The sequence below is a fragment of the Perca fluviatilis genome, chromosome 6, assembly GCF_010015445.1.
Source record: "Perca fluviatilis chromosome 6, GENO_Pfluv_1.0, whole genome shotgun sequence".
Taxonomy (NCBI): domain Eukaryota; kingdom Metazoa; phylum Chordata; class Actinopteri; order Perciformes; family Percidae; genus Perca; species Perca fluviatilis.
In genome coordinates, this window is record NC_053117.1 from 4,356,367 (window position 1) to 4,368,970 (window position 12,604).

At 40.2% G+C, this 12,604-nt stretch overlaps 1 protein-coding gene across 1 annotated transcript in view; it reads left to right on the plus strand.

Moving 5' to 3' along the window:
* Window positions 1–727: 727 nt before the first annotated feature.
* npr3 (natriuretic peptide receptor 3) overlaps window positions 728–12,604 on the plus strand; it is a 31,702-nt gene continuing 19,825 nt past the window's right edge. The window contains exon 1 of the mRNA XM_039802033.1: window positions 728–1,778. Within this exon, the coding sequence (XP_039657967.1) occupies window positions 1,115–1,778 (664 nt within the window). The 5' untranslated portion in view covers window positions 728–1,114. The remainder of the gene's footprint in view (window positions 1,779–12,604) is intronic.

Sequence of the window (12,604 nt, forward strand, 5' to 3'; positions counted from 1 at the left end):
GGTCCCCTCTAGTTTTAAACTGAGCGCGGGGAGCCACTAACAGCCTCTGACCTAATGACCTCAGACTACGGGTGGGAGTATGAAGTTGTATCAAGTCAGAGATGTAGGAAGGAACTTTACCGTGCAGGGCTCTATAAGTAAGGGCCAGGATTTAAAATTGAATTCTATACTGATTAGTAACTAGTAACGAGTGTAGTATGCTTAAAAAAATACAGCGGTTCCAGCCCGGAGTTCTGTACAGCCAAGTAAAACGTCCTGTTCCCATCTACCGATGAGCATGTTTGAATCATCGCCTACCCACCCATTCTAATACTTACAGAGTTTGTTCAGTTGTACAGTAAACAGATAGGCTGCTCTTCTGTTGTACTTCTGACAAAGTAGCTGCTCAAGGAGTGTTGGCTGTAGCCTAGTATTAAATACAACTTGATGTTACTACGTTACTGAAATTTTAAGGATTGTCCTAAGTGTTATAGGACCCCAAAATGAAATACAGCATCTAAGGTGCTTTAACATGAGCATTACTTTTTGACCCCTGGCTGCTAGATTTGCATCATGAATAATAGCATCTTTGAAACACACACACACACACACAGGAAAGTTCTGTACTTTGTTTGTTGTTTCAGGCTTACAGAACCATAATTCCCATTAACTGCATTTAACTCGCGCTGTGTTGAAGTGGCTCATTGTGAGCTCCGGCGGCAGTGTCGCTTTAAGAAGGAGGTGCGCAGAGCTCCGATGACGCAGGAATAATCCTGAAAAGATGCTTCAAAACTCCAGGCCAGAGCCAGCGTGTGTGTTGGCTGCTGGCTGAGCTGGAAGAACCCTCCGAGCCTGGCAGGATCAGCTGTTGGGGAAGAATATTTTGAGCAGGTTCAGGAGCATTCGGAAGGAACTCTCAATGCAGAAGAAAACACACACACAGTCAGGCAGATCCGCTTCTTTAAAAAAAACAATACAGTTATTTGCCATTAAGCCATTTACGCACGGCGGAGGGCTTTCTGTTTGCAGCCGTATGTGCGCTGCCAAGTGGAGCCAACTTGAGGAAAGAAACATTTGAAGAACATCTGTCCAACACTTTGTCATTTATCTGAAGCGGGACTTGGAAAGTGGCATCATGCCATATCTCAGCACACTGTGTGTGTACTACTTTTTGATGCTCCTGAACCCAGTTATGACAAATACCATCACCGAAGACATAGAGGTTTTGGTGTTTTTGCCACAAAATAATTCCTACCCTTTTTCACACACCAGAGTGTCACCGGCGATCCTTTACGCGCAGCAGAGGCTGAAGACAGACGGAGGACAGTACTCCGGGTTCCGCTTCAACATCCACTTTGAGAACTCCAACTGTTTCAATGATGCTCTGTTTGTGTTAGTGGACAGGTCGTGCGGGCGCAAGCCGGATCTGATTCTGGGTCCGGTGTGCGAGTACGAGGCGGCGGCGGTGGTGAGGCTGGCATCCCACTGGGACATCCCGGTGATCTCGGCAGGTGCCCTGGCCGCCGGCTTCAGCAACAAGAACGCCGAGTACTCCCACCTGACCCGCATCGCTCCGTCCTACGTGAAGATGGCAGAGACGTTCACCGCGGTGTTCGAGCACTTCAGCTGGAGGAGCGCGCTGCTGGTCTACGAAGACGACAAGGAGGAGCGGAACTGCTACTTCACTCTGGAGGGGGTCTATCATCTGATGGCCGACTTTAACATCAAGACCTATGCTGTTTCCCAAGAGGATCGCCTGGACACCGACGACATCCTCCAAAACATCCATGACACCGAAGGTAGGCGGAATGTCGGAAGAAGTGTTCAGATCTTTTAGGCTACTTCACTAAAAGTACTAATACCACACTGTTACAAGTAAAAGCACTGACATGTTACTTCAGTAAAAGTGTGTAAGTATCATCGGGAGAGTGTAGTTAAAGTATTAAACCATTGTAGAAAGTGTAAAGGATCCAACCAGTTGTGTTAGAATCAAACATCAGATTTTATAAACTACTTATGTTCTGTGTGCAGGAATCTTAATGTACAGTAACTAGTAACTAAAGCTGTAACAGATGAATGTAGTGGAGTAACTAAAGTAACTAGTAACTAAAGCTGTAACAGATGAATGTAGTGGAGTAAAAAGTACAATATTTCTCTCTGAAATGTAGCGGAGTAGAAGTAGAAAGTGGCATGAAAAGAAAAGACTCAAGTAAAGTACAAGTGCCTCAACATTTGGACTGAAGTACAGTACTGGAGTAAATGTACTTTAGTTACATTCCTCCACTGTGTCTAAGTGAATTAGATGGTTCCATTAGAGAAAACGAATTTGAACCATGTAAAAAAAAATCTTAGCCTTAGAAACATTATTACAGACTATAGAAGTAATCTGATTACTTTGAGGTCTGGTCTTATTTGAGATAAAGTGGGTTAATATGACTTATTTTTTTTTACAATTGTCCCCAACCAGTTATAACTGCAAAACTGTGACTTCTTGCATTCAATCTAATATTATAGTTTTGAAAATATATCAATTGTATTATTAATTAGTGCGATGCTTCCTATATCAGAAGATGACCAGTGTATTTTAAGTAGTGTTTGAGTTATGAAGGAAAATGTTTTTTTTTTTTTTTTTTTTTTTTACAATTGCCCCCGGTCACCCCTACTTGAATAACAGCTAGTCATTTACAGTGGTGGAATGTAACTAAGTACATTTACTACAGTATTGTACTTCAGTCCAAATGTTGAGGTACTTGTACTTTACTTGAGTCTTTTCTTTTCATGCCACTTTCTACTTCTACTCTGCTACATTTCAGAGAGAAATATTGTACTTTTTACTCCACTACATTCATCTGTTACAGCTTTAGTTACTAGTTACTTTATTTACTCCACTACATTCATCTGTTACAGCTTTAGTTACTAGTTACTTTAGTTACTCCACTACATTCATCTGTTACAGCTTTAGTTACTAGTTATTTTACACATTAAGATTTCTGCACACAGAACACATGTAGTTTATAAAATCTGATGTTTGATTCTAAAGTAAACTAGCCAACAATATAACGGCTACAAGTCCAGCTGAGATGATGAGACCATTAAACACACAACTGGTTGGATCCTTTACTCTTTCTACAATGGTTTAATACAACAACTACATTTTCCTGATGATACCTAACGACTTTTACTTAAATAACATTTGCAATGCAGGACTTTTACTGTAACAGATTATTTTTACAGTGTGGTATAAGTACTTTAACCTAAGTAAAAGATTGGAATACTTCTTCCACCACTGGTCATTTAATAGGTCACCTACCTATACAATCAAGTTACATGTCATGAGTTATTCACATTGTAATTTGGTATCACAAGTCAGTGTCTGTCATTTAAAATGAGACGAATCAAAGGTGAAAATGGATTTTCCTTTCACGTGCAGCATGACAACACTGTCGGCTTCACTTCACAACTGGTCTGCCCACTAAACTGATTGTTTAAGTAAATTATTGTTTGACAATCATTGAATTCATGCTGAAAATAATTATGATTATTACTATAAGTAGGCTATTGCAGCCAAGGGCATAGGTTTTGTTTCCACATTGTGTGTGTGTGTGTGTGTGTGTGTGTGTGTGTGTGTGTGTGTGTGATGGGGGCACATTGCAACTGGGGGGGTCTGGGGATCCTCCCCCAGAAGATTTTGAGCGTCAAACTCTTCATTTCCTGCATTCTGGGGAATTTTTGAAAATGTTCTGGTACAGGATTTAAAATCCTCTGTTCCAGACTCAAACAACACAAAAACTAAAACGATAAAAACTAATTTGAAGCACATTGTTTTCATGAATCACATTCATTTCATGATTAAAAATGACTTACATTTCATAAATAAGTTACATAAATTACAAACAAGCATTACATCTCTTGATAGACAAATGTATCCAACAAAGGATACAGTCTTGTTGTCAAGCGATATCTTCCAAAGGTCCAGTTAAAATCTAGCGATCAAAATATTTTGCAAAATGAATAAAATGCAGGTTAATGTAAACATAATTGTAAATATATGAAGATGCCACTTTGATAGTGATTGGACATTAGCTTTAGATTTAATTAATAATTGAAATAAATGTTTGATAGGTTAATAACAATCATTAGCAGCAGCCCGACTGCCCACCTACTTAGCCCCTGTTCCCCTGCAGAGCCAAGTAAAGCCACTTCATCCATCCCAGGAGCGAACGCTGAGGTGATGGACATCTGTGTTTTATTTGTCCTCACCCCACCCACACTCACTTTTTAGATTTTACATAATGTTCTGTGTGCTGTTGGCACAGAACATTATCCATATCATGCTAACCGACTGAAGAGATGAGCCGCAGGGGTTGGTTCTCTGAAAATGTTCTGAGGTCTTTGGAATTGGCAGAAAGTGAGTGACCAGAATGGGATTCACTATCTCCATATGTGGCCTAAAGCTGTGAGTGATTAGAGCTCTTACAGTCCAGTAAGACCTTAAACACTGTCATTGTTTTATTTTGCACCATTTCAGGACAGAAGGCAGTCTATCGAGTTCTGCTAGTGAGATTTTTATGAGTAACTAAGCATAGTAGAAAATAAGCCATTTTGGTAGAAAATAAGCCAGTTTAATATGTTTTTATTTTATTAAAGGTGTGTTGTATCTTATAGGGCTTCCCCCTCCCAGCTGATTAGTCGACTAAGATTTGTAACGCTTTTTCAATGCTGATAGTTTGCCGGTAGTTAGACCCAGGCAAACAAAATGCTTTTATTTTCCATGAACAGAAAACAAATTTTGAATATTTTACTGACTACCTAACAACATGAATTCGTAGCAGTAGTAGGACTGTTATCTTTTTTCAGCGTGATGCTTACAGTATACAAAACTAGGCTATTACTGTACTAGTGCAGTCTAATGTAAATGTGCACAATGACTACACTAGTCCTGTTGATTTGGTATCACTTTTCTCCCTTAAAGTCGAACCAAATGAGAATGTGGGTATGTGCCAAGGCTGTTCAGGCCTGATAAGCAGCTCGTTGGCTATAATCCTCTGATTTCATTTCCTGATTACATTGCCTCATATGACAGAAGTGGCTGTTGTATAAATTAGCATATATTAAACATGCTAAATGCTGCAGAGCCACAAAGTGCACCTGGTGGCATGAAATTAGTATTCCCGGCATGTCAGGTGCTTAAACCAAGAGGTTTGAAGGGTTTCAGCAAATATTGTACAGCTTTCAGCAAAAACTGAGCAGTGTTAGAGGGGAGAGGCAGGCCGGCTTTAGCCTGCTTCAGCACATGATATATATTTGGGATTCACCTGTGTAAATGCCAAATCTTAATATAACATGGTCTGAAGGTTTCATATCAATGATGCTGTTGCATTTATCAGCTTTGCCAACAGCAATCAGGCACACAGCCATCAGTGCTCTGGCACTTTAGATTCCTGTAGATATGACTAGTCTGCACACTGGAGTCAGTCATGCTGTCACATTCACATTTCCTGAACACAATCTACAATGTCCTTGGTTTGCCACTGGCAGTATCCTTCAACAGCACAGTCTTATTATACACAGCCATTCTGCATAACCATACTGTCTGAACTGTCAAAGCCATTGAAAACATCCAGAAGCTGCACATATTTGGTTTTAAATCTATTTTTCATTTATTTATTTCCCCTAGCTGAATGCCCCTACAGTGTATTGGCGTCCTGAGCCTTTCCTTATCTCACACCGCAGCAGCTCCAAGCCCATCTGATTATAGATTGTGTGTCTTAGCTACAGTATACTAAGGGGTCAGGTCAGATCCATTGATTTTCAAGATAATTGAGGGTTGAGCGTGATTTATGCTTCTGCGGAGGCTCCATGCAGAGCTTTCTCCGTAGCCTACGTGAGTAGCCTGAAGTTTATACTTGTGCGTTGATCTCTTTGAGAGAATAGCAGGGTCGGCGTGCGTGCGTGCGTCGTGTGTGTGTGTGTGTGTGTGTGTGTGGTAGAGCAAGTGAGAGAGTGACGGTGATTAGCTTCGGAGCGAGTAGCGACTCCAGAGTCCTACTGAGAGAAACAAAGTGTCTCCCCTGTTCTTTCTGACCACGGTGGGAAATCTGTAGCAGGAAAAGTTAACCCTCTCCTTGATCTCATGTTGTTTATGGAGAAGGAGAACCAGGAAATGAGTTGGGGGGAAATGCAATGCTACCAAGCCACGGCCGAGCTGACCAATCACAGTTGTCTGCGTCGCCGGGAAGTGTAGTAAAAAATGTTGACAGGTGCACGTCAGGCTACGGCATAGGGTCCATATCTCCACGTACCTACGTATGTACCCACGGCGTTGATTTAACGCGGGAGCATAAATTGGCCTGATTAAGGGTACTGCTGAGGCTCTACGCAGAGCTTTCTCCGTAGCCTACGTAAGTGGCCTTAAGTTTATACTTGGTGTTCTCTTGGTTGGCATGTGTGTGTGCGTAGGGAGTGTGTGGTACAGCGAGAGAGTGATGGGGATTAGCTTCACTTGGGGTTTTGAGGAGCTGCAGCATTTATTCAGAGACCAACTGAAACCTCCACTGTACATTTACCTCCACTTAACAAGTAAACTGCTGATTTATTCTCTGCTCTGATAGCCGACAGCTGTCTACTCTGAGCGCTGACACCGTCTCTTTCAGGGCTGTTCCTTAAAGGGGCTACACTTCTCTTATAACACGACGATAGCCTGCCAGAACTTTTTTGTATTCGGTCCGAAAGTCCGAACCATTTAAAAATAAAAAATGCTTTCACACTTGAAACAAACTGTATCATGGACCGAGAACACCTCTTTTGGTTGGGGGGAAGGTTTTACACCTGTCATTTTGGTTTGGATCAAACTGAAAAGTCCAAAGGTTCGTACCAAACAAGGTAGGTGTAAAGGAGTAGGATCTGTCGGTTGCGGTTTGTAAAGACAACATTCAAAGGTGGCCTCTCCTCCCGGCTCTACGAGGGTTATGGTGCTCGCCAGCGAAAGCCAACCCAAGATTCACACTTGATTTGGTATGAGCTTTGTCCACTTGGCATTTCGATGCAATACACAGTATTTGGGTTTTTTGTGTCTGCCATTTTTATAGCTTCCTCTTTGATGTGTGCTTACGATCTGGCACCTGGTCGCCAAGTTTTTATAGACGTTGACGCCCAGAAACGTCCCAAACACAGCAAAATAAGAAAATCCAGGCAGGGGGCAGGGTCTCTGCAGATACAGACACTGCCACACACATGGGTCATAAGTGATGATTGAGAGGGATTACTTAATTTGTGCCTTGTTTTCAGGAAAGTCCTACTCAATGTGTCTTTTTAAAATAAGTGTTGTATTATATGCTTACATATTGTAAGATCTGTAACAGACATGTCCCTTGTTTTTAGCTAAACATCACCCCAAATAAGATAACATTGCTAATCAAGACAAGGCTGTGTCCTTTAGGATAAAGAAATGTCTACTTCACACACTTGAAGTTGCTCTAGGCTTTGGAAAAAAATTGGAGTGAAGCTTAGAAATCCAGAAAACACTCAAAACTGAGCAGGAATGCGCACAAGCTTTTTTTTAGCAACTTCATGCCAGCTTGAAGAAAATTCTCTATCTCTCACACACACACACACACACACACACACACGCAGGAGTATGTTCCCCATCAGCAGGCAGGAACACCACATTTAATTATGTGTAATAGTGAGAACTTTGGGTAATACAAAAAGGTGGCAGAAGCAGCAGTTAATAATATATATATGTATTTATTATTGTACTCTTCAGCCAAAGAAGTAAAAGGGGATGCAGCTCAAGTCAGTTCAGCCAACACGTGTGGATGTTTAACAGATGGATATGACAGTGGCATCAATCTTCTAAGGAGGATTAGGGCCACATGTGAAAATATTTATTTGAGTTCTGAGACAGAAGTCTGAGATTAAAGTCAGAATTCTGACATTGTTTTTGTGGCCCTAATCCTCTTCTGTAATCTTCTCATTCAGCTCTCTGCCAGAAAGCCAATACACATATTTTCCTAAATTTGAGCTTTTGCTACAACTACAACAACTACAATCAAAATCAGAAAAAGGTTTATTGCCACAATAAATTACACGTATGTGGAATTTGCTTTGGTGAATGGTGCATACAGAAACAAACCAACAAACATATTAAACATAGGATATTCCAACTCCTGACATGGACGTAATGCAGCGAGATCAGAGGAGACTCACTACTTAGTTGGTCCTGTTTTTTTTTTTTTGAAGATTATGTTTTTGGCATTTTAGGCCTTTAACTGACAGGACAGCTGAAGAAATGAAAGGGTAGAGAGAGGCAGGTCGGAGTCAAACCCTCTATATATGGGCGCCCGCTCTATTAGTTGGTCTTGTTGCACAACAGAAAGGCATCGTCTTCTCTTGACTGGTAATGTTAGCTTCCTTTTACTCTCTGACCGAGCACACGGATGCTGGCGTGCAGAGAGCACATTAACCAATCCTTTATAGCATTAACGTTAAGTATCTGCACCTGATATAATCTCCAGTCACCAGTCAGGCCTGTCATGTATCGAGGTAATGACGTCCACTGCTGGCTTAAAGTGACACTCCTGCTTACCTGAGTGTTTGACACATTGCTAATAAAAAAGACAGAGGACAGACAAAAGATTCAATAACAGATAGTTCAGCCTTAAAGTTTAACAAATACAGATGTTTTATCATCCTGGAATTACATCCATAACTATTAGAACTATCGGAGCCCTAGTCATTGTGTGGTTGTAATTACTGAGTGTATACTTCAAATCATTACTCCTCTGCACAGCCAACATAAAGTGTTCTGTTTGAGCTAACTAGGCAAATTATTAGGTCAAAATATTACCCAAACGGTCCATCACATTTCAACTTTCGTCAACTTTGACCTACTTAATTTGGTACTTACTATAGTTGTGTGCACACAGTTTTCTCTTTTATAGCAAATATTTCAGGTGTGCTCCCTTTCACTCTTTTTTTTTTTTTTTTTTTACCTCCAAATAAAATGATTTAGATAATCCTGGTAAACTGCTGGTTTGTGTCTAAGTTGTCTGATTGTGTTTCTTGACCCGTAAGACTTTTTTCTGTGTTTTTGTGTTCCAAGATGACCTCAGTAATTAACTTGGACAGTTTAAGGTTATCATAGAAATTATGGCGAAAACTACAAAAATAAGACCCAAGTTATAATATAGCAGAATTATTATTTAAAGGCTGAAGTGCTCTCCTTTCTTCACAGCCATAAACATCTTCAGCATGTCTGTTCCTCTTTATGTATCCTCAACAGAAAACACAGTTTACCCAAGGCGGCTGTTGGTGCATCATCCCTAGTCTCTGTCCAACAGGTCTGGCCAAAGCAGTGCCTGAGGCTGTGCATTTATAATTGTATCAAAGGTAGACCTGTGGCTGACATGAACAGCATGATGTGATAGAGCAGAACCAGTTTACAGTAAATTGGACAGTGGTGCAACTGGAAACAATTATTTCTTATTGAAAAAAGGCTGGTTTTACAGACAGTTTTTCCTATTAAATGTTTTTTTGGGGGAGTTTTTCGTGATCCGAATCGAGAATCTAAAGATAGAGGGTGTCCTATGCTGTAGAGATTATAAAGCCCCTCGAAATAAATTTGTCATTTATAAATAAAATTGATTTGACTTGACAGTCATGTAAATGGTGACATTATGTCTGCCTGAGGAGAATCCAAACCTAACTGAATCTCTGAAGTAATTACTGTGACTGCATTCATTGATGCAACAGAATCACAAATGCAACTTTAACTAGACCACATACTGTAAGCACAACTGGGGATCATCACCGAGTTTTTAATATGTTAAAGCTTTAGTGTGTAACTTTTTGAAATTAATGAACGTCCGTTACATTCAAGCCGTTGCCAAATGAGTTGCTACAAAGCTAATTAAGACTATCAGCTCCATACAACTCTCTCTGGATTTCTCAGTATGACTATGTTCAGGAGATTGTGGCGTCTGACGACTTTCGCTCACAGAAACTCAAGTGAAGATAATGACCTCTTCTGAAGAGTCCATCATGTTTTTTAGTCCTCCATGTCTAGTAGCTACGGTGTGGAGGATGGGTTGGGGGCGCCGACAGGGCTGTTGTCATTACTTAGAATTCCTCATGTGGGAGACAAAAACTATACTAACTACCTAAATTAATCATGAATTGCAGTATTGATAAGTGTTTATAAAACATATTAACACACTTACTGACCCTCAGGGCATGTCTAAATCATACAGACGTGCTCAAATTTGTTGGTACCCCTCCACAAAATTTATTAAATTTAATTAAATTAAATTAAGAATGCACAATTTTCTCTGAAATAACTTGAAACTGACAAAAGTAATTGGCATCCACCATTGTTTATTACATATTTAATAGAAATCAGACTTTGCTTTTGATTTTTTATTCAACATAATATTGTAAATAAGAAAACAAATGAAGATGGCATGGACAAAAATGATGGGACCACTAACCTAATATTTTGTTGCACAAAAGAGGCAATCACTGCAATCAAATGTTTTCTGTAGCTCTCAATGAGACTTCTGCACCTGTTAACAGGTAGTTTGGCCCACTCTTCATGAGCAAACTGCTCCAGCTGTCTCAGGTTTGATGGGTGCCTTCTCCAGACTGCAAGTTTCAGCTCTTTCCATAGATGTTCGATAGGATTCAGATCAGGACTCCTAGAAGGCCACTTCAGAATAGTCCAATGTTTTGTTCTTATCCATTCTTGGGTGCTTTTAGCTGTGAGTTTTGGGTCATTATCCTGTTGGAGGACCCATGACCTGCGACTGAGACCGAGCTTTCTGACACTGGGCAGTACGTTTCGCTCCAGAATGCCTTGATAGTCTTGAGATTTCATTGTGCCCTGCACAGATTCAAGGCACCCTGTGCCAGGCGCAGCAAAGCAGCCCCAAATTCTAACCGAGCCTCCTCCATGTTTCACTGTAGGTATGGTGTTCTTTTCTTTGAAAGCTTAATTTTTTCGTCTGTGAACATAGAGCTGATGTGACTTGCCAAAAAGCTCCAGTTTTGACTCATTTGTCCAAAGGACATTCTCCCAGAAGGATTGTGGCTTGTCAATATGCATTTTAGCAAATTCCAGTCTGGCTTTTTTATGTTTTTCATTCAAAAGTGGAGTCCTCCTGGGTCTTTTTCCATGGAGCCCACTTTCGCTCAAAAAGCGACGGATGGTGCGATCAGAAACTGACGTACCTTCACCTTGGAGTTCAGCTTGCATCTCTTTGGCAGTTATCCTTGGTTCTTTTTCTACCATTCGCACTATCCTTCTGTTCAATCTGGGGTCGATTTTCCTCTTGCGGCCGCGCCCAGGGAGGTTGGCTACAGTTCCATGGACCTTAAACTTCTTAATAATATTTGCATCTGTTGTCACAGGAACATCAAGCTGCTTGGAAATGGTCTTGTAGCCTTTACCTTTACCATGCTTGTCTATTATTTTCTTTCAGATCTCCTCAGACAACTTTCTCTGGTCCATGTTCAGTGTGGTGCACACAATGATACCAAACAACACAGTGACTACTTTTCTCAATTTACATAGGCTGAATGACAAGTTTGAAATATCACTATAATCCAGTTATTTATTATCTTTTCTAAGGGGTACCAACAAATGTGTCCAGGCCATTTTAGAATATCTTTGTAGAATAAGCAATAATTCATCTCTTTTCACAGCTTCTTTGCTTTATTCTATGACATAACAAAGGCATGCAAGTATACATGATAAAATAGCTTTCAATTTCATCACTTTTCAGGAGGAATGAAGCATTATTTCAATGAGCTGTAAGGGTACCAATAAATTTGAGCACGTCTGTGTGTGTAAACACATGTCTAAATGTACATCTAAATAGCAGTGTTGTAGTACTCAAGATAGTACCTTTTGAAGGTCTCGGTCTCGTCTCGGAATCGATCGCATTTTTACTCGGTCTTGTCTCTTCTGGGATAAAGAGGACTCTGGATTTTATTTCAAGACTGGGCAAGACCACGACTGCCTTTCGATTATTATTTTTAAGGCATTTCTCATGATACACCTATGGCAATAGAATAGGTAAATGAAGAAGAATCTTATCTTGTTTTCTGTGGGTGTTTTTTATGGAACTGTGGATCTTATTAGATCAATTTGAGGAGTACCTATGGTTAGCATTTTCCACATTTTATCGTGTCATGCGGGACTCGCACTGGTCTGGTCTTGGTCTTGACTCGGTCTCAACCCCTCAAAGTCTCAGTCTTGTCTCGGTCTCGTACACTCTAGTGTCTTGGTGATGACTTGGTCTCAGTTTATGTGGTCTTGACTACAACACTGCTAAATAGTTTGATAATCATTTACTTACACTTTCTTAATGATCTTGGAAACCATTGACAACTCCTAAATATTTATAATTTATGTTAAACCTAACTTAGAAATGGTGACTACCATCATTCATAAAGTATAAAAATCAATCAAATCAAAGTATAAAAATCTATCAATAAACACATTATAGATGAGGGTATTAATCAAGACTAAAACATGTCTAACTGTTTATCAGTACCATACTAGTGTGTAATAATGTAGAAACAATGCTTTATAAATGATTCATTTAGTATTTACTGATACTTAACT